Below are 23,045 nucleotides of genomic sequence, written 5' to 3'. Positions count from 1 at the left end.
TAAATAAATGTTTCAATTTCCTGCACAATGTACTGTCGGGGAAAAATCATATGCAAACAGAGGAGCGCGTGGCTTGCGGTACAGGTTGTGCTGCCTGGAAGTGAGCCTAGGGGCGAAGGTGCGTGGCCCACTCCGATATTTTTATGCCCTACGCTCGGCGCTCCCTAAGCTTCATCAGTGCGTCTCTTAGTGCACTGAAAGCTACCACCTCCATCTTCGCTCGCTCCGAGAGAGTGCGCGCTTTAGCTGCTACAAGCAGCAAGCTTCCTCGTGCTGCATGCGCCGAGTGAGCAAAGATAGTGGTGATAGCTTTGAGTGCACTAAGAGGCGCACTGCCGAAGCTTGGGGAGTGCCGAGTGAAGGGCATAAACTCATCGGGTAGGCCATGCACCCTCGCCCCTAGGCTCGCTTCCAGGCGGCGCAGCTTGTACCGCAAGCCACGCGCTCTTCTGTTCGCATTTCATTTTTTTCCCGACAGTACATGTTCCTTCAGCTTCAGCTTAGCAGTTGAACCGGGAACGGTGGTTAGAGATGAGCAGGTCCTTGTTGGGGCGATCATATCACTGGACAGAGGTGGGGGAGCCTCGACGCAGTTGGCCATTCGTGCTGCTCGGTACGACGGGCAGTGGCAATTGAGGGCGAGGGTTACCTTCATGAGCTCTTGTACATAGGCTGAAATTAAGACTAGATGTTAGAAGGTGGTAGTTGTACTCGTTTTGACATCTTACCGTATGTGCAGGGCCCTTTCATGGGAGATCCAATTGGCCTCTTTGTTTGTTTAGGCCGCTTGACCAGGAACCTCTTTTTGCCTTCCTTAGTAGTCGCCTGGGGCCTGTCGCTGTTTTCATTGAAATGCAGCGCTGCCACATAGACTCTGAAAAGTTAAGACTTTAGCGGGCACATGCAGACAATTGGTTAGCTTGCATACCTTGCCTGCATGCTCTCGTAACCGAAGTGTGTCCACTTCGGTGCGAACTGGTTCACAGTGCTGTGAAAGCACTCAGCTGCGTAGGTTTGCGCTGAGGTTGAGAGCTGCGGGATGTCCTTCAGCAGTGGCTTTGACAGCACGATGCTCTTTAGCTTCTCGTGTGCCTGAAGTCCTGGATGAAGTAGGACACTTGTATTACAGACTGTGTGGTTTCAAATCTGCTATTACAACAATAACACTAAGGCTCATAAGAAAACAGCAAAAAGTAGTAGTTTTGTGTAATTAAATTAAAAATATATGATATCCAGAGGTTAATAAAAGGGTTAGAGCTGATGAGAACAGATTAAATTGGGTAAATTTAATAGGCTGTTACCAGTCCTGCTTACTGCCCGTGTTTATGATGCCTAGATTTTTTCTCGAATAGACCAACCGATGCCGATTTTAATTTTGCAAAGGCATGATGCACCAAATCGTCGTGCTTGGTTGACTCGTGTGCCCGAACATGTAGGTACAGGTCCCTGCGGTCCGTATAAACACCGCGCGGTGGCGATGCACGCGGAAGAAAGCTGAAGCTACCACCTATCGGCTCACTCCCCTCTACCAGCAGTCATAGGTTCTTCCCTGGCTGTGTGGCAGCCAGGGAAGACCCTGGCTGCCACACGCACTAACCAGTATAGAGAGCCAGTAAACTTGCCACATTCATAACAAAACACCTTGAAACTAAGAACCAGTGCAACAACTTGGTTGGAATTGTTAGAGAATAATTCAACCTGAGGCCAATTCAAAAGTTTTATGTGTGAGCAAATTGCGGTTTCACTAGAAAAGGCACACCAGGGCCGGTTCGCTTGAAGCGCTAACTACGGCTACAAGTTGACTGCAGTACCTAGGCGAGGGATTTTGAAATCACGTGACTGGCTCGGTAGAGATGCCGGGAAACATGGCGGTGCCCCGGTGAGTTAGCGCTGCTCGCTTTGGAACTAATATGTCGATGTAGCTGCAGTATCGGGCGCGTTAGTCAGCAACGAATGGTGCAGGAGCCTTCACTTTGCCTTACCTCACTTAAATCGCAAAGCATGAGCAATGACCTCGTCGCATTTTTCAGAGTCTTTCCATTCTGGCCATTTCTAAGCGTAAATGAACGCGACAATTGTCAGCATGGCAACGTCTTTGGAAAACGAATTGCCTTGACTGAATCGGCCGGGTATTCATACCACACAAAAGCAGACAGCCTCCCAGTAGACCTTTTTCTAAATACCCAAGCATTGAGGAGAACGCTGAAAGTGTAATTCTATGGTCCACGAGCGCTGGTCTTCCTCTTATAAAAGATTCAAAGTAAATAATCATAAGGCTTTGACAAGCATGCGTGCAAGGCAACATTTGTTTTAGACCTGTGGGCAGACCAGCATGTCTGACCACATCTCATTGCGCAATGTGTGGCATTGCTATTGGCCGGACCTGTTTGTTTGCAAACATGAGTTGGTTTATACTTCAAAGCATCACTTGGTATGAAACACTAACATGTCAATACTGTTAATATGCTGTGGTCTACTGGCCCTCAGGAGGGCACTTTTTCTTCCCCAGGTCTCCGTGCTGGCACCTTGGATACAGGGGGTCGGCATGTTCGTGCAAGTCAGCCACGTGCCCCACCAGGGAAGTCCACTTAGGAAGGATCTCCTCCGGCGCTCCATCGCTGGATTCCGCACACCAATAGAGGTGCTTGACAGTCGCCTGCACCGAGTCTTGGAGCCCCACAAGGGATTTGAGTTTCCCAGCTGAGATTATGCGTTTCTTGATGCCTGAAAAATGAAGCATTGTATTCATTTTGCTAAGCACCAAGCTTACATTGCCAGAAACAACAGCTTGACAAAATAAAGAGTTCATAATTATGAACACCAAAAACAAGAAAAACCCAATCCTGCCCCATTTTCTCAAGTATAAAAAAAACATGGCGATACCTCACTCTAGGACACTTTACTTTTTAGACGCTTTCGTCGAGTGTAAAGTTTGTGCCTGCTGTCTTCGATGCTGCGCAAATAGTTACGGGACGGAAGAAACATCAAAACCCAAGCATGTTGGGCTCCAAGTCGGCACGTGCATGCGCATGGCCTGGTGAGCGAGATCGTTCCCAACCGCTCTGGGGACGCCACCTCGCCCAACCTTGCCAACCGCGACCGGACCCTGAGGCCGAAGGGCTCTGGCGCAGCCAGCAACGGCACCGAGGTTGGAGCTCCTCTTTCTACCTAGCATGCAGTGCTCAGATTTATCGGCGTCGTCTGTCCTTGCACTGAAGGCTCTAGGGACTCTTTCGGACGCGAAGGTCCTATTTCGCGAGGCCTGGACAAGGGCCGCTTTACCGAGCAGATTTGCTATATTCCGCTCACATAGTTTGACAATAAAAGCTTGCGGTTCTTCTCTGGAGAAAATTGCGGGCGACTACACGGGACTGCTCTCCGCCGCCGCCGAGGGTGGCCGCCGCCATGTTCTCAGCTGTTCACTTGCTCCCAGAGCGGGTGCCTTCCCATAATCCTCCCCGATCGAAATTGCGATGCGACCTCCATTTACATGTTTTGAATAAATGTGCATTCGCCATCTCAATCCACCTCTGTCTAGAGACTTGAATGCGATGCGCTCTCCTACAGTGTTATTTTGTTTACATCACCGCATTGAATGCGACAACTGGATTCGATGCGACTAAGTCGCATTCATGTAAACACGGCTTATGTTTCAGCTTATATTGTAGTGGAGCGAAAACTAGAAGCGCAAGCTCATGGCCTTGGCAGCTGCTCCTGCTGCACGAGAGCTTGTGCCGCCGAACAGTTGCCATACAGCAAGGAGCTCGCGCTTGTAGCCTTTCCTGCAGTACAACATACGAAGAAATAAATTATAGTGACAGGCAAGGGTAGGAGTGTTCTGCAATTAAATGTTTTTTTTTTTTTTTTTTTTTTCATAACCTGGAACCCCGATTACTTATGGCTCACCTTTTGCAACGTGCCAGCAGTCGAACATGTGCCGAATCTGGGGGTACCACTTGGCAAGGAATGACTTGATCATGGAGTGGCGATCAGTGATGATTCCTCCCACAGTCAATCCATTGGCTTCACAAATCAGTAGAGTCCTTTTCAGGCCCTCGAGCACCTTTGCCCAGCTGCTCTTCGTTTCGTTAGACTGAAGTGACAAATAAAACATTGCATTATCACACCGAACATGAAGTATCCAGAACGAAGTCAACTAGAGCTGTTGAATGAGACAACCCATGTCTGAAACATGTTGTTTTCGCCATTCATTTTCAATTAATTACAGAAAGGTTTCATTCCAGAAGAACAGAAGCGTCGGAACATTTATAGCAGGGGAAATTTACCTGCACTGTTTCCACATGGAGAACCTTCTTCGTTCCCTATTGAAAAATCCACCAGACCGGCTTGGTGTGTCCTAGTGTTTTCTGACGTAAACATCAGACCGGCCTGTTGTGTTCTGGTGCGTACATCAGACCAGCCTAACGTGTTCTGTTGTCCCCACTAGAACACGTTAGGCTGGTTTGGTGTGCCCATCACATCATCCTACTGTGGTCTGATGTGCACATCAAAACACACCAGGCTGGTCTGATGTGCACAACACAGCACACCAGAATGGCTTGATGTGCACACTACGCCACACCAGACGGGTCTAATGTCCACACCAAGGCACACTAAACTGGCCTGACATGCACACCAGGGTGCCTCTGGTGAGCACACATTACGGATATATGTATGGTGTTGAATGAAAACATGTTTTCTTGTAAAATTATATAAGATGTACAGAGCTCAAACACCACATTTGATTTTATAAGGTGCTTAATTGAAGGGGCGATGCAACGATTCACTTCAAATAATATGTACTTTGCATAAGCATGTTGGCACAGTGTAACAAACGTTTACCTACATGCAATAGCCTGATGGAAAGAATACAGGTTTGCCTCGTCAACAATCGTCAGCAGCTTGTCATCAATGAAAACTTGAAAATATTTCAGTTGGCATTTGACATCATCAGAGGCCGTAAACATGGGTTCCGCAGGCTCCAGAAAACACCGGTCTTCTTTTCCCCAGTCAAAAACTTGCGTCGGTGACTTTTGCTTCTTTCTTGACGTTGACAGAAGTGGACAGGCGGGCGTTCTGCCTTCAGTTTCGTTATCGGTTGGAAGTTCTGTTGTTAGGCCCTTCGTTGGCAAGTTCTCCTCGTCACTGTCACTCACTTCACTATCACTAGGTCCCGCATCAGACACTGTTCCACTTTCTGGAATCAAAACCACACAGGGACGATCGCGACACCGTGTCTGGTAGAAAGATCCCGATGGAATTTCCTTCAGGTAGCAGTAGAATACGAAGCCTAAAAGAAAAGAGCACCACGTCAAATTCTACCAGAAAACAGGGATGTACTAAACCACGCCAAACAGGACGCTTTCTCCCGACAATTAAAGCCGATTCCTCGTGCACAGGTATGTAAAATTCAGAGTGAACGCCCGCCCCTAAAGGAAACTACTGAAACACTGCCAAATCTAAGCACGGAACGGAACACCACAGAAATCACAGAGCTACTATGCGACTCCTCTCTTAAGACAGTTTCACATGCAGCGACTGTGCGAAAAAAAAAAAAAAATCGGTGCGACAGCCGACGCAGCGAGTGCGATCGCAATGTTTGGTTTCACATGCTCCAACAACCGCGCGATTTCTGTCGGAGCGGCTGGCGCTTCGGACACGGACGCGACGCGTTTCACTTTGTCTAAAATACAACAAAAACGTCTTAATAAGCGTACATGTTTTAGGAATGCAATATGTAACCAGAAATTTATAATAACGAAGCATTAAATCAGAAGCTTTTATGTGCCTACATTTATTTTCGCGGATGAAAGCTGGCTAATGAACGGCTGATTGACGAGAAAGCGATCGCACCGGGTCTGCGGCAAAATACCAACTTGGTGGAAACCAGTTGCAGAGCCACTGCGACAGTGCGACTGCGATTTTAATCGCACATATACTAGAAATCGCACCGATTTCGGGCGAGAATCGGAGCATGTGAAAGAGCCTTCGCATATCTACTATGTACTTTTTTTCCCCCGACCTTCATACGTTTCAGGGTAAAATACGTCAGCGCTATGGAATCCAGAACTTGTAAAAATTCAAAATTAGCATATTTCAGAGCAAAGCACTGCTTACCTTTGTAACAGCAGGTCGAAGTGCGTAGCACGGCGTGGACGATACGCATCTTGGGCGCCGCCATGCACATCGCAGCCGACGGAGCGACGGCAGCGACGGAGTATCTGGAAACCCCTCGCGGCGAAAAGTCGAGACCGCGAAACCGAAACCAGAAAATGTATGTCCTAAGATACGTTAAACATTTTACATGAGTATTGCTTTGGGTCCAAAAAACACTATTTTATATTGAATGTGTCCTAAAAATACACAAACATTTTTTTAAAGTACCTAAAAGGGTTAATAAAAATAAAAACGAAAGGAAAACTTTAGTGTTGCTAGAAGTGCTAGGAATCGCCGGCGGCGTCTGTGCACACTGGGCAATTTGCCCCGCCAGCGAGCTGCTGAGCGCGAAGGAAAAAACGGTCGTGGGAGAAAAGGTAAGTATTAAGGATATTTCTTTGTTTCTTTTTGTGCTTGCTGCATTACCATGTGGGGATTTCGCATTATTAGGTCTGCTGAGAGACTTGTAGCTTTATTTTCAGTGAACGATTCGAGCCTGAATGTATAGCTTTACAGAAGAAAAATTTCCGGGCGGCTATCAGTTCGAAAGTCTTTGTTACCCAGCATTGCTAGCCGGCAAGCATATTCTAGAGTTGTCATTTGGACACCAGTTTGAGTTGTCTTCACCACTTGTGGGGTCTCTCTGTAATAATCGCCGCGCGATCGGCATGTGCTTCGCTCGTCTCCCAGGGAGTGACACAATACAACGAGAAGATTGCGAATCGGTTTATTATACTTCCCAGTTGTCCGTCTTCGAGAGCCGGCACTGCGGCCCGCCGAGCCGGGTTGTCGCCCGTCATTCAGAGCTCGCAGTCGCTGTCCGTGTCCAGGCCTGCGGATCGTTCTCCCCACGCCAGCGCTGCGTAGGCAAGCTGTTCCGGGCTATCAGAGCCAGAGTCTCGCTGCGGAACCACTCCGGGATCGTCATGGCCTAGGTCGGTGTGGCCAGGGCTCGCCGTTTCCGCCGGTCCTGATCTGAACCTCGCTGGCGGAACGCTCCAGGAGTCGCCATGAGCCAGACCAGTCAGAACGGCTCCATCGTTCCTGCGCGGCCCCAGCCTGGTGCGGCACGCTCTTCCTGTTTCCTCGCGCTCGGCCCCGGCTAGAAAATGTGAGTAATTAGAAACATACTCTGCGTGCTAGAGAACAGTATGCACGTTACAATGGCTGTACCGTGATATGCAAGCCGGGTGTGAAAAGGTGACAGGCAACAAGGTGCACATTTGAGAAGGATATTTACGCTTCACTTGAGCTTTTTCTAAAGAAAAACTTACGCATCCTGTTTTCTGCATGCCGTCACATTTGTTACCAGATTCAGCGTTAAATTTTGTTGCCGAAACAAACAAAGCTTTATGTGCTGCGAAAATTTACTATTTGAGAACTCGCAGGTTTGGAAGGTTTTGGTTACGACCACGCGTGTGCCAAACGGCTATGCGCACATACAACTACGACTGCCGGGACGGGCCTTCCGCTTCTTGAAGGCCTGATCGCCTGATTCTAAACGTCACAGCGAAGCAACAATCGGCCCAATTGTTCCTATTGTATTTCCTTATGTGGTGTCTATAGTCTGTTGCAACCTAAGAACGAAGGGCGAGGGTAAGACGGGCCGGGGAGGAGGAAGCAGGCGGAACGCTAAAGAGAGGAGGTTTTCCCCTCTCTTCTCCAGCGTTCCGTCTGCTTCCTCCTCCCCGACCCGTCTTACCCTCGCCCTTCGTTCTTAGGTTGCAACGGACTATAGTGACTCGTAGAACAACTTGTATAAAATTGTTATTTTGCTGAGTAGTCTGCAAAACAAGTTCGTCAGACCACTTTCCAAGCCTGCACATCTATTTTCGTTCACTTCAACAGCAACAATTACTGTAGAATTTACTTACCTGATCCATCACACTGCAGTGATCCACTTCTGTTGCCGTGTCACTTCCGAAGATCTCGAGGGGAAGCGGTATAGTTTGACGCTTGAGTCGCCTTCGTGACTGTGACAGTCTTTCACGCAGCAGTAGCGACATTTATTTTTGGGGGGAACCCTATCGAACCCCAGCGGGTTCCTGTGGCATCTCACCTACTCCTATAGGAGTAGGCAAGATGCTACAGAAACCCGCTGGGTTCATGGAGACGTGAAGCCGGGACTTACTTTTAAGAAGAACGGTTCCCAAAAAGGCTGACGCCGATCCAAAATGCCACATTCTCACTTGGTTTCTAAATGCACCCGCCTGCAGTCCTTGCGATCCGGGCTGTCCTGGCCTACCCAGTCTTTTATTTTGTAGCCGCTAGATGGCGCAATACGTAGTGACAAATTGCATTGCCAGTTAATATTTGGGTCACTTGAAGTGAGGGGAGTGGAATGGGGGCCAGAGATTTGTATTATCGAGATTCTGCTGAGTCGTTGCCCAAGACGCCTCCGACTGTATGTTGCAAATCTTAATTTGTTTTTCATCTGTATAAAAGCAGATATTAATTTACTGACAGGATGGCAGTGCTGGTGGGCCCAAATCTAATTATGTATTCGCAATCTGAACTGCTGATAATGTAGTTGCAGGTAGTGACAATCTCAATTTAGTGGAGCAAGTCAATTGATTGTTCAGGAGAGGCTCTGCCCAGTACTGTTATTCACATGCTTCAGGCCCTTCTACCGTTAAGAAAATAGTGTTTCACCCTCTTTGCACACAGGAGCAGAGGGATCAAAAGTCGCTTTTTTAGGGGCAGGACAACACTGTCATACTACTATAGCCAGACTTTTAACTCAACAAAGGTTGATGACAGAACAGGAAGACATCATTTCATGACTTTTTTATGCAGCGTAGCACGATACAGTCATTGCTTACCTGACAGGCTAGTAGTTGTAATAACGAGAGTTGGTAAGGTTGCCAGTATCTTACATGAATAAATACTATCTTAAAGGCGTGATTTCAAAAGGTAGTGTTCATTTATTTAGTGCATAAAGCAGCCTGGCTGTGGCAACATCATAAGCAACAATACCACCTTAATGGTAGTGACCACAGCCCTTGTGTCACCTTACTAAAAGTACCGCAAGAAAGAGCTGACGTTACCTCTACAGGTTTGCATCGTCATAAATCAAGTTAAAGCGATTTGCTAATGGTCTGAAAATCCTAAAACAAGTGAAAGTGATTTACTGGTGGAGTGAAATTACGAGACATTTTGAGGGCATGCATTGCTGAAATCTCACCTTATTAGCAACTGTAGCATACATTTTGTTTAGGAATATGCATGCTTCCTGCTATTACTACAACAAAGAAAGGGGGTTCAATGTTTTGACTAACATAGCTCCTGAGCATAGGGCTAGATTGACGTTGTGAAGGAGTATTGTGCTTTATTTATACTGCATTGCACGTCATTTTGAATATGTTGTGCGGCTGTCTTTTTCTTTATTACAGCTACAGTATGTCCTAGCGTATAAACAAATCAAGATTTTGATGTTAACTCGTCGCTCTAACCTTTAATTTGCTATCCTAGGTGCTGCAGTGGCTGCTCCACTTGGTGAGGCCGTGGCCTCCTGTTGGCCACCTCTCTTTGCTGTCCAAGATGGTGAGGTACGTATCTGGGCCTACAAGACATTTTGTCTATTGTTTTCACTTCATTGACTTGTTCAGGACAACAGACTAGTGGCAGAAAAAACAAGGACACAAACAGGAAGGCACACAAAAAGGCAAACACAGGTACTGACTTAAAGGTGCACTAAAGATGTTTCTCAGATTGTCTGTTCTTGGTGATAACTCATTCGACAGGCTCTAAGCATCCTAAATATCCAAAAAATTATGCTCGTTCCATTCCTATTTTCCTTCTAAAAATAAAAATAAAAGAACATACCCATAGCCATAGTCTTGCCATAGGACGAGCAGGTGAACTATCTTTGAAAAAGTGTACATGCGGATGACAGTGACATCAGTGCTATCTGATAGTTGTGTCCCACAAATTACAGTTTAGCAGTGCCAATAATACCTATCCCGAGGTTAGCTGATACATCAACCGTGGCAATATTTGATTTACTTATGTCCTTCCTTCATGTTAGTCAGATCAAAACCTAGGTTGCACTGTTCTAACTTTTTCCCATCTCACTGAGGTATATCATAAAGAGCAGGGGAGACAATGGCCAAACCTGTCTGAGATATCTTTTTATTGCTGCTGGTCTTGTAGTTTCGGCTTCCCATGTTATAATCACCCCTATTCTCCGTATAAACCCATTCTAGAAACTTAACTGTGGTTCCCTCTAGCCCATATCCCTTCAATTGGTTCCAGAGTTTTTCCTGATTCACATTGTCATATGCCCCTTTGATGTTTAAAAATGCTACCCATAATGGCCTTTGACTTGTCATTGCTATCTCTATGCACTGAGTGATTATGAATACATTTTCATCCAGTCGTCTACCTTTCCTGAAACCATTTAAGCTCCCCCAGAATCTGTTTTCTCTTTGCCCATTCTTCCATTCTTCTTTTTACAATTTGCATAGCTAATCTGTATATTTCTGAAGTTACTGTGATTTGTCGGTATGATTTGACACTGTCTTTTTCTCCCTTGCCCTTATATAATAATCTCATCCTGCTCAATTTCCAGTCCACTGGGTACCTCCCTCCCATAAGTATCTGGTCAATCACCTGCCTTAGTTTCAATTTGCTTGTTTTGCCTAGATCAATCTCATTGGTATGCCGTCTGGACCTGTTTCAGTGCCAGCCAGAACCTTTCCTTCTACTTTTTTCCCATTCCTCTGTGGTCCTTTCCTCTTCCTCACTATGATCCTCCGCGTGTGTTGTGTAGACGCTACCATTCCCTACGACCTGATTTGATTCTAACTCCGAAAATACTGCTTCGATTGTATGTCTAATGTATTCTCCTGCCTCATCCCCTTCTACCTTTGTCCCTTCCTGTGTTGTGAGTGCCTGCTGGTACGCCTCGGTCATTTTCCCCTGTGCACTGATGTGTTCCCAGAATCTTTTTGCCGCATTCCTATCCTTTTGGCTTATCTCTATCATCTACTGGACCCCTGCTCTCCCAATTTTGGCCTGTATTAATGCTAATGTCTCCTGCTTTCTTTCCTGAAATTCCTCCCATTTTGTCGCTACTTCGGCTAGTGTGGCCCCCTTTTTCTTTGCCCATCTGTGTTCTTTAGATGCCGCTTGGCGTCTCGATATTGCTACCTTAACCTCTTTATCCCACCACCTTTTGGGCTTGCGTTTTAGTTTTCTTTATCCTTGTTTGATTCAATATTTCTCTAACTCTCTTTTGAAAACACTTAGTCTTCATATGTCCATTCTCTTTCCGGTTGCTTGGATACAATGTTCTCAATCTGCTTAGACGCCTCTTGTAACCGTTTAACATTTAAGTTATTCCTACCCTCTTGTTTTTGATTTTGCATTTCTGGTTTTATTGTGCCAAATCTGATTTTGATTCTCTTATGATCGCTCCCCAGACCTTAGACCTACATACCTCCTAATCTGTTGTATATTTTACGCGACATTAAACAGTAGTCAATAGTCGAGTGCGAGTTCTTTCTTTCCCGTGCTATTTTTCCATCACATTTCACCTGAGCGTTAACCCATTAACATTAACCCATTAACCTTTGCAGAACGCCTCTAACATCCTCCCTGTTGTATCTGTATGTCCATCAAAGTCTTCCAAATATGCCTTCACGTCCCCTAAGATAAATATTTCCTTGCTAGTGGCAATTTCCCTAACGTCTCCTGATATACATGTCAAGTGTTCTGCATTTTCCTCCCCTGCATCACCGCCTGTTTTTAGATAAACAAAACCCAGGGTTGTGTCCAAACGCCCAATATTGCCTTACCCACATGTTTTCCCTGCAGCCCTCTCGTTCCCTTTCCCATTCCCGAACCTTAACTAACACCCCTAATCCCCCTCCCTTGTGTTCCCTATTGGCCCGGTTGCATCCCATCCAATGATATCCCGGTATGTATGGTGGTTCTTCCATATCCTTCAGATATGTTTCTGCTAATCCATACACTGCAAAGTTGTCGCTTTCTAATCGCTCCTCAATCTCCTCCCACTTTATTCTGTTCCTGCCCTCCTGCGTGTTTATGAACGCTGTTTCTTTTTCCTAGTCCTGCAAGGCTTCCTCTCACGCTCCCAAACCCTCCCCGCTGTAGCTACATTTTGGCCCTCATTTACACCGGCGCCCTCAGGGCTCCGGGGCTCCGCAAAAAATGTATGATGTGGCATCCAATCCTATCGCCTACCGTGCTCCCAGTGGTTCCACTGTAGTGGATGCCCATTGTAAAAGGGGCGGAGCGAGCTTGTGCACCGCCCTGTTTACTTTCATTACTCCATACTCAAATCGTCGGCTCAACCCCCTTATCACCCGGTTAGCTTCCACCACCCGCTTCTCTATCTTCAAAGACTGTCCCCAGACCTCCGGGGCGGTGCATATTTGCACATGCACAGTCTCAGAGACGTCCCTCAGCTTACGTAACCCCAACTCTGTCTGCCTGGCGAGGTTCTAGCTCCGTCCCTTTAACACATCATTTAGTCCTGCGTGTACAAACACTAGGTTCTCTCCTTCCCCGTTTTTCCACACCTCCACCTTTGCTTTGGCCATAGCATCTACCATGCACTTTCCTGACTGAGCCATACGGTTACCCTCCCATCCCCTTTCACCCTGTCCAGCAGCCCCTCCTTAACCCTTGTTATGTTTGAGTCTTTTACCACCAGCACCCTCTTAACCACCGACTGCCTGTCTTCACCCCCTCCAGCTCTCTGTGCTTTTTGTGCCTCAAGTTCTGCTGCCTTTCTCAAGCCCTGCTGTACTGCAGTACTATACAGCTGTGCAGGCTCCTTTCCTACAGAGTCAATCACCTCGTCACTATTTAACTGGCCCCCTTTGTCTGCCCCTCCCCCCCCCCCTCGCCGTCTTCTCTGCCACCTCACCCTTTTTCTTATTAACTACTCCTGTCAGTTGCTGCACCATACTTCATACTTCTTCTTATGCTCTTCCAACTCCGCCTTCCACTCTTCCCCTAAGCTCCCCTACCTGTCGCTCAACCTCGGCTCTCTGTGCCTGTTATCGTCTCAGATCTCCCGCCACGCTCCCTACCTTACTTTCCCATTTCCTGGTCATCTCCACCACATCCGCTTCGGCCCTCTTATTCATATCTCCGACCTGCGCCTCGAGCTGAACCCGCTTCTCCCGCTCTACCCGTATCTCCCATTTCGACTCCTGAACCGTATCCGCCCATTCCCTTCCTATTCTCCCAAAACCAAGTTCTACCTTCTCGCAACTCCGACAGGTAAAGTTGCTCTCTTCGGCTTCTGTTACAGTTTTGAGCTCCAACTCCATCATGCAGCACCAACGGCCACACTCTTCAGATTCTACATCGGGTCCCCCTTTTACATTAGCCTGCGCATTTTTCTTCCTTCGCATATTCACCATTGCCTACGGAAACACAGCGCGACCCCACGAAAAATATCGCGCCAAAACCAAAAAAGCCTGGGTAACGTCTCTGTCCACAAAACCAACTAGCCCGCCGAAGGTTTCAAACGTACAGGTGGTTTGGTCTTATGACCCTACCTAAAAAGCCTGCTGTAACCCAACTATCCTATCGCTACTTTAAAAACTGCTTTCTGCTACCTCATAAAACCACAAGAGTTAGAGCAAAAATGCTTTACAGCAGGGTGGTAAACCTGGAGGATCAACCCCAATGGGGTGTGCCCGCGCAACACCACCAATGAAGCAGATCCAACAAGCAAGCCTATCCTATCGCTACTTTAAAAAGTGCTTTCTAGTACCCATAAACACACTCGCAACTAAACTAAATGCACCAAATATTGCTTAGCTTCGCAGGAGCTCTGGAAAACACGTCCTCTTTGTCAGCTGATAAGCAGCTGACTGGTGAGACATATTGATGCCTATTTCGGAACACAGAAAGGGAAGGTAGTGAGCTTTGGTAATAGCACACTCATTCGTGTTTTCTTTTTCATGTCTTGTCATAAAGTGGAGCCAAAGGTTTTTTGTTTTTTTTTCACATTGCTCGGCTGCCCGAGGTTGCAAATATTTGTACAAAACATGGGAGTGCAGAGCAGTATACTTCCTTCATACTTGGCGATGTCGAATTTAAAAATTGTTAAATGGTTCATTAAAGTCAAGCTTTCATGAAACAATTTTTTTATATCATTATTAGTATTTGATGTGTACAGCAATAATGGACCTCCTTTCTTAATGCATATTCCAAAGCTGAAATTACTTCTCTTAAAGGGGCGCTCGGGAGCTTTCTAAGACGGCCTATTTATGGCCGTAACACATTCTATGTGGTCTAAGCATCCCGAATATTTAAGTTTAAATCATGTGCAGCTTAGTTCACTAATAAAAATGTGATAAAAGATAGTGAATCTCAGACATACAAATGGCGGCACTGAACCCGGCCGAATGTAGGTGAGGAACGAACGGGGCTCATCAGACAATCACAAGCGATAGCTTCACGTCCGGACAAGCAGCCAACCAGCCCTGCTCGTCTGCACAAGAGGCCCTCGCTTGCAATCGACTGACAAGTGTCTTTCGCCGTTCCACCCTATTCGCCTTGATTCGGTTCAACCGCATTCGCTATCTTTGATCACCATTTTTTAATAGTGAAATAGGCCACACATGATTGTAAGTTTTGGACTTGTGGGATGTTAGAGCACATAGGTTGAGTTAGGAACATAAATATGCCATCCTGGAATACTAGAGAGTGCCCCTTTAATTTATTTCATTTTTTTTATATATATCTACAGTTCAGCATTTCAGTGAAACAAAGCAGGAACATGATTGCAGACGAAAGTGGAGAGTCCATTTCTGTTGCCTGTATTTCTCCACTTTTTGTTCATTTTCTTGACAGTGTTACTCACTGCAGATTCATCTTGGACCTGGCATCAAAATGCGAGAGGCAGCATTTACACACGCCGTGGAAAAGGCTGCCGCTCCTGGCCGCTCTCTCAGAATGGTCAGCCAATCACTGTGGGAGCCTGCGGAGCTCTTGGACAAGGGTGTGTCAGGGCAAGCCTGCAGGCGTCTCCTCTAGGAGGGTGTGGTGGGAAAACAGCCCCTACCACACCAGGTGGGTATTTCTGATCAACCTGGAGGGGCACAGCACCTGTTGTGGCTGCTGTGCTTAGCTCTGAACAAAAAAAAAAAAATTTGGTTATGGGAATATTTATACAGCGTGTAGTTGGTCTGCCATTAAAGTTGCGACGAGTCATACGCTGTAGATGAGCAGCGTGTGACTCGTCGCAACTTTAATGGCACACATAATGTTTGTATAGTGTGAGTTATGATTTACTATGATTTGAGATTTTTATGAACCTATTGTTGATTTTGCCTTGTGCAGCACACATGTACAGTGAGAGGCACTAAGAGGTCAGACAAGGTGAATGTGGACAGAGAAGGAGAAATGCCACTTCGGGTGCAGCGCTTTCTTTTCTCACTGGGTGCGAGGCCATGATATTCGATCTGCAGTCAAACCTGATATTATCGAACCCGGTTAATTTAAGGGCACATGGTGAGGTAAAATTGAAAAAAAAAATCGATTTTAGTTTTTTTCGCAATTTGAAAAGTTTAGCTCTTTCTGCACATTTTCCATTGTCCCAGTGTTTTTGGAAAGCTATATTTCAGGCTGAAAATCACTTCTTCCAAAAGCAAGTAGCAGGTGACTACGCCTCCTTTTGGGATACACTCCCTATTTATCGATGAATTCTCCAACAAAACAAAATCAACACAAGACCTAAAAGCTTGTCCAGTAACAGATAATCTAAAGTTGACATCACTCTAATATACTTTACGGACCAAACGACATGGCAGGTCACAAAAGAGGCCCGGCAAGCAATGCGATAAGCCTAAAGGCGAAGATATGACTTTAGCAATGCCTTTCAAGCTGGCGGCTATTGAAAAAATGACTGTAAGGCTGTTGGTGCCAATAGAAATTCGTTATTCACCAGTTTTTTTACTTTAAACTCAATCTCGAAACAGTGTTTTTTAGTACATAGGTACCATTTTTTCCTTAACCTGACATTATAGAGGGTTGATTTTTTATTCCTACCACATACATGGATGTTCAAAAATACTGAACTAAAATTAAAAATGTGCACCTAGCAGTTTTTGAGTTATGAAGTTTTTAATAGATGAAAAAAACTAAAATTTCAGTACTAGAATAAAAAAAATATTTAAAAAAACTTATTTTAGATTGGTTCAAATAATTCTAGTTCAGTGGATAAAACACAATGTTTCGAACAAAATGATATATGCATGACAGAAATACTCCTAATAGTCACCGAGAAAACTGTTCCTCAACATGGCCTCAAATGCATGTGGAGTATAGGACTTACCTTGTGCCCTTCAACTATTTGTAAATGGACCGGTAGCTGCAATACAAATGCATAGCGAAAAATGCAATTACATCGAACGAAAATTGCAGCGTCTCCCCATGGACCGATCTGCCAAGAGCGCTGTTTCGCTCTGCAAGCTGGCTTTCCCCCTGCTTGAGAATCATCCTTGGGGGAGAGCCCCTTCGAGCGTGGACAACTTTTCAAAATGTGGCGTGCTTGTTCGTTGTCAAATTCATTAAAACTTCTATAGAGAATTGCCCGCTGTATCAAAGTGGTAGACGGTTTTTTGAGAGTTTGATATAGTCAGGTTTGACTGTATTATGTTGCCCACAGGTAGGCGAAATCAGATAGAACGTGGGAGGCCGGGCCGAGTGATAAATTGACTGATTATCAGGCTCGACACGACATAACCTCTTGTTCACTGTTGTAGTTGTGATTTTATTATTTTAAGTTTTTTTTTATGAATAACTGCTCGTGTATTTCTTTTTATGCACTGCAGGTTTTATCACGCAATACCGACTTGCCGAAGCCATCATCTTAGCCATCCAGATGTGCTGGCAAAAGTGGCATGGAAGAAAAGAGCCATGGACAGCCCAGTCTGCATGAGAATGTTTGCGAGTGGTGCATGTTGGGAAAAAAAATAAAATAGTAAGTTTCATTCTCTTTGCAGTTTTGTTTCATGGCAGAATGAACACCTAGACCTGCAAAAAATTAGCAGTCTTTTTGCACAATTTGCTAGCTGTTGTCATCAGCAGTCCTTTCTGCATCTAAATTATATCGTGCATGCATGACCAGGTCACCCCAGAAGACACTAGGTCGGCCGGATCACATCAGAACACGCCAAGACACTAAAACACGTCAAGACACTAGAACACGTCAGGATACTAGAACACGTCAGCACACTAGAACACATCAGGGCACCAGAATACGCCAAGACCCGTGTCTGAATTTCCGCTCTGATGTAAACGCCAGAAACACACCAGACCCGGGCTGGTGGATTTTTCAATAGGGTTGACACGTCGACGACGGTGTACGTTCCAGATTTCGCTCAGTGCCCGGGGGAGTCTGACCGCCCATCACCAGCGAGGACCAGATCTCGTCCACTTGCTTGCTCGAAGAGCTCGTTTTGTTTCCTGTTCCACACCTGGAAGTTTATTTGCAAAGACTTTTGTAAACAAACATAAATCCTGAACATGCTTTTCATTTCACCTATAAGTATACTGCAAGCTTGTTTTCTTTATGTGAACGTCCATGGAAGTTCAGAATTTAAGTTTGAATCCCAGTAAATGCGATCAAAGCATTGACAAATTGTAATTCGTCTTTCTTTCTTTTCAAAACGAGGGGATGAAATGCTTCGAGTCGTGAGTATAAATATTGAAGGCACATATGCACTATTAGGTAGATTGGCAAAACACTTTTTTACTTTCTATTATCCATGCATGGGCAAGTTGATGAATAGCTTTTGACATTTTCCGTATTGAAACTCAAGAAAGCATAGTTTTGCACTTATTTAGGTCGCATACACCCCTGCCTGTTCAGGTCTTGTTCCCCTCGTAGCAATCAACAAGGACCGTTTGGCTGCCGAGGAGCCGCCTTCTCAAGAGAGGGCTCGTTTTAACCTTGAAGAAATGCCACTCCGTATAAAAATAGAGTACTCGCCAATTAATCTTTACGATCGGACTGGGAAACATTTACTTTTGATTCTTTTACTTATTCCCCAAATCAAAATCTGTCCTTTACACTGTCCACTTATCCAGTAGGTGCAATCAGTCACGAAGCAGGAGAATAAGAACTAATTAAAAACGTTGCCTCCACGTTTAGAAACACATAGGGCGACAATTCACCAAACATGGAATGCGGCGAGTCTTCGAGCTTGAAGTATGTGCAATGAGCCCTGTATATACTTGCTTTGTCCACACAGTTGGTACCTTTCCACCCCAGGAGTGTGGTAAAAATAGGTGCAGAGGAACAGAGGACATCTCAGCTCTCCCTATTTACAATATTTTCCAGCACATAAGTTGTTTCTTTCCTCAAATTTCTGTCAGTGCATCTTACACAGAGGTGCGACTTACACCGCTTTTTTTGCAAGTATATACCATAGCTGTGCAAGGCCGTATAAAAGTTACAACAAAGGAGAATCGGCAGAGCCTGTAGTTTGTATGGCATCGCACAGACCTTAATCCATTAGATGTAGCCTCGGGTGCTGGAGTGTATTGAATCGTACAGACCTAGATCCATTAGATGTGGCCTTCGGGTCGGCGGATCAGCTTTTCCTTACAATCGGAAGCTTGGCAATATGCCGGCTTCCAGCAGAGCTTACAGCCGGCCACATCAGAACAAATTTCCCACGGTAGTTCGCAAGAACATTGAAGCTGGCTCTTACTTTTGCTTATATTACAATATAGATATGACAGCTTATCAATGCAGTTTTGCCTTGCGGCCCGTATAAAGATGTGCCACCGATAGACGTTTTCAAGTACGGCCTCGGGGCGCCGCCACCTTGCTCAGTTGGGGTGCACTTGGGCACATTAAATTTGATTACGATGCCTCACTAAGGTGTCGTAATCAGACTATGGCCGCGCCCAAGCACACCCCAACTTGGCAAGATGGAGGCACCCTGAGGACGTACTTGCAAACATGTATATATCAAGCTTTTTGTAAAAACAGCCGTTTATAGGAATGTGTGACTTGTAGACAGAAACGTATGGTGCTTCCTACGCATGTACTACACCATTCAGGATCCCATAGGAGTGCTGAGCCTGAAGTATTGGCACCTAAAATAAACCTCTTTCATAGGAAAGGAAAAGCTTGAAAACGTGCCATACCTGTCTGATCGCCGGTAGAAGGAAGGCACCCTGAATCTTAAAGTATGTCTCGTGCGATAAACAGGGCACGCCCATCTGGTGGAGGAGCCTCAGCACTTTTTTGTCGATGCTCCCAGAGAAGAGCGTTGCTGCAGCTAGGAGCACATCGCCCAGGGCCCTCCTATTCACTGATGGTTGGCTGGTCCAGGTGTGTTGGTGGCCATTGTTGCACATTCTGTGCACCCGGAGACATGTCCCTCTGATCTTCTTCTCTGTGATGCGGCACAGTGCAGTGCACTCGGTACAGTTACCCAGTCGCTCGTCCAAACAAGACTCGAAAACAATAAACTTTCGTTCCGAGACGTAGTCGACGGTTTTGCTGCTCTCATGCTGACTGAGTGCGCTGTCAGATGCAGTGTTCTGCTGTGCATCCCTGGAATAAAAAGAGAAAAGAAAAAAGAAGCAACCTCTTACACACCCTCTCACAGTCGTTACTAAAGATGACATATTTCCGACTAATACCAACCTCAGAAAGCCGGTGTCGGACATCATCATGAGGAAGCTAGCGTCAGAGGGGAGGTATAGGCTGTCTGCTTCCACGTGTGGCTCTGGCAGCTCCGTGGGACACTCTTCAACAGACTCTTCCTGGCCTGCACTGGGCAGCTCATTGTTTATTGTTGGCAGCTGTGGTGGGTCCGGTGGTGGAGCTGGTTGTCTGCGCACTGGCGGCTGAGGTGACAGAGTCAGCCCTTCAGGCCACATCCAATTCAATGGAGCCTGGGGGACATGATTTGGTGAGGAGCATCGTGGTGTCACGAGGACAGGATTCGTTTGGGACTTTCGTGATGAAGTCTTCAAGGTGACTTGTATGCCTGTGCCATCATAACGTGTTACAACTATCTGAACAATGCTGCCTTCTGTGAAATTTCTTCTTGCAGATACGTACCTCGATTTCTGTAGATGCCCGAAGTCTGCGTAGCAGCGTTCCGAAGGTCAGGTTGAGCCTGTTTGGCGTTACTGATGGAGGGGGCTGTTCACAGCAGAGGAAATAAAGTGTCTTTCAAAACAAAATCATCCTTGGCTCATGTAATCAGCAATAGACTAGATTACCCTAATTTGGCAGGATGCAGTACTACAAAATATGTCAGCTGAGCAGTTTCAATCAGCGCAGATACCTGAGCTCGAACAAGGTTCTTCGATGCCAGCATTTGCATCATGCATTGGTTCATGTCCAGAGTCGGGACCTTGCTCAGTGTCGTTACCAGAAGGGGTTGAGGATGTGCTGACCTCTTCAGCGATGAGTGTGGCCTTTGCTTGCGCCGGTGCCTTCAGCAATTCAGCAATTATCTATAAATGATAGGCATAAAAACTTACAACATGCAAACAAACACACTTTCAATATGCTGCTAACACCCAGGTTCTGCTCAAATGAGGGTGACTGGCCCAAGCCCTTATCTTCGTTAGGCTCATGTTACTCTGTGTACCCTCCTCATCTTGACTTTGCTTGAACTGGTAAGCAAATCACACCGTCAAGTGCACAGTCATGAACACTAAGATGAAACGGTCGAATGACGACCGAGGTTAATTAGTGGCCTTGCCTCGAGTCCAGAAATTGAACAAGCGCTTGTAATGGCCTCTTGATTGGGGTGCAACTGTCATAAATGGCCAGCTGGTGTTCTTAGTGAACTTGATAAATAAACACCACATTTCACGAGATTAAAACAGAGTAACTCAGCAAAAGATTTCGCTGTGTTTATTTTTGTTCTAAATTGGCACGCGTTTAGCAGCATCTATTTTTGGCACTAGAATTGATTTTTGCTGCAATTTAATTCCATACACCACCAGGTTTTTAGGCATTCTCGGCACTTGTCGTCTTGAAGCATTATTGCGAGCATGTATTCAATGTATGGGAAGAACATAGACGAAACAAGATCTTATAGACCGGCACACTGTTTACAAAAAAGCCTGCATTTGACCACACCAGGTGTGGGGAGTGTGCGTGCGCAGAAACCGAATTCACGTGAAGTGAAGCCTCTGCGCCTGCGCAGTGCCGTCAACAGTGCCACCGCAGCTGCGTGACGTCAGGGCCGCGTGTTGGTCTATAACTAAGATATCGTCATAGTAATCAGAAATATAAACAAGGGGTGGAAATATGTACCCTAACAAGGTTCTCATTAAAAAAAAACTGCAGCGCTCTTTTTCATTTATTTTCCGCAGTTGAGAGAAACTGCCTTCCAGGTTAACACTGAACAGATGAAGTGACAGCAGCTTAACCACCTCGTCAGGAAGAGCAGACCAGTGAGGAAAATGAGTTTTTCAAAACAGAATGATGTATACAGGCACACTTTTCTAAATGGCGTGGCACTCATACTGTGAGTATCCTATTCCGAAATTCAGCAGCGTCTCCTTATGCACCACAATAAAGAATGGCACATGCTCAAGATGCCGCGGAGTTTGCACATCCTGCTCAAGCTCCGAATATACCCGCTGCGAACCTAAAGGAAGTACATAGATCATCAATTAACCGTATTCTCCCAGGAATGGTTCAACTCGGTCCTATGTGCCATTTTCAGATAGCCCAAATCAAAATTCGATATTCATTGGTGTATCCAAATTTCTCAAATTAAAATTATCTGGCATTTATCAGTAGTAATAAAGATAAATACCAGCCTTCACAACTGAGCCAAAGGTGCCGGCGCAAGCTCGTAGCTTCAAAGCAAGTTTCTAGCACATGAGCCCGAAAACCGAGTGCCATCGCCGCAGCTACTAAAACTCCGTTTCACCATATGTTGTACCGCAACGAAGGCAAGAATCGCGAGCTCACAGCGTAGGCAGCTGCCTACGCTGTGAGCTCGCAGGAAAGGCTACAAGCTCGCGCTTGTAGCCTTTCCTGCGGTACATCATAAGGTGAAACAGAGTATAGCTGCAGTCTCGCCATGTACACGATACCGACAGTGGAGCACCTGCGATTGGCGGCAACCTTTCGTCCGGCTAAGGGCACGATAGCGAACACGGATATAGTACACACTTACCCTGCGCGACGCTGTTAGCGAAAACGCGATCTCGGCGTTTCTCCGCGCTCGTCCTCAAAGCGAGTTAGCAGGTTCGCGCTAACAGCGTCGCGGAATGTACTACGCTAATCTCACGACCACTCGCATTCGTGCTTTCCTCTCGGAAACAAGCAGAAAAATATTTCAGTAGCTGCGCTCACCTCTTTCCGTCGCCGTTTTTCCATGGCGCCGCTGTGCCGCTCTCGCTTGCGTTTTCGCGTGAAGAGCGATGGCACCACGCCAGGCTTCAAAGAGGCCTGTTCTACAGGCAAGCCTAGACTTTGCAGTAACTTCGGGCTCGTCTTGTAGTCCTCGTCTTCGAAGTGCTCCGTGGAAAGACAATCGCCTTTCCCGGGCTTCCATGTTGGCTGGGAAGGACGGGCCGCGCGAATCCACAGCTTGCGCAACGTGGGCTCACTCGGAAACTTATGCGCAGGCCTGCCGCTGTAACATAAGCTGTTCGAGCAGTCTTGTGCAGCGCAGTACCGCGGCATAACTATGGAAGAAACTGGATCAGAATGAGGAACACTCGGCGCGGTTCTCCATTAGGACTGCAGCGGGACAACCCAGTCTGCCAAGGAGCGAGAGGTCTGTGACGTCAGTTCCGCTAGGGCTCCTCCGCGGTGGCGTCAATCGCACCGGCGGCTTCCGGCCGACGGATTGCCCGATCGCGGCTCTTCAATCAAAGAAATATAATAATCCGATCACCATCCC

At 46.3% G+C, this 23,045-nt stretch overlaps 1 protein-coding gene and 1 pseudogene across 1 annotated transcript; both read right to left on the bottom strand.

Moving 5' to 3' along the window:
- Nucleotides 1–500: 500 nt before the first annotated feature.
- On the bottom strand, nucleotides 501–17,681 carry LOC121833397 (annotated as a pseudogene).
- A 1,570-nt stretch (nucleotides 17,682–19,251) lies between these two features.
- LOC121837996 (peroxynitrite isomerase THAP4-like) lies at nucleotides 19,252–22,825 on the bottom strand. The gene is made up of 5 exons (XM_042293943.1): nucleotides 22,493–22,825; nucleotides 20,457–20,628; nucleotides 20,228–20,311; nucleotides 19,808–20,153; nucleotides 19,252–19,714 (listed from the first exon to the last, which is right to left on the bottom strand). Exons 1-5 carry the CDS (start codon nucleotides 22,823–22,825, stop codon nucleotides 19,252–19,254), a joined length of 1,398 nt encoding a protein of 465 aa, XP_042149877.1.
- Between the last annotated feature and the right edge of the window lie 220 nt (nucleotides 22,826–23,045).

This window comes from Ixodes scapularis, unplaced genomic scaffold (assembly GCF_016920785.2).
Source record: "Ixodes scapularis isolate PalLabHiFi unplaced genomic scaffold, ASM1692078v2 PGA_scaffold0__279_contigs__length_252992795, whole genome shotgun sequence".
In the NCBI taxonomy this organism is placed as follows: domain Eukaryota; kingdom Metazoa; phylum Arthropoda; class Arachnida; order Ixodida; family Ixodidae; genus Ixodes; species Ixodes scapularis.
The sequence above is the reverse complement of the archived record's forward strand: the minus strand, read 5'-3'. Positions and strand labels throughout refer to the sequence as shown.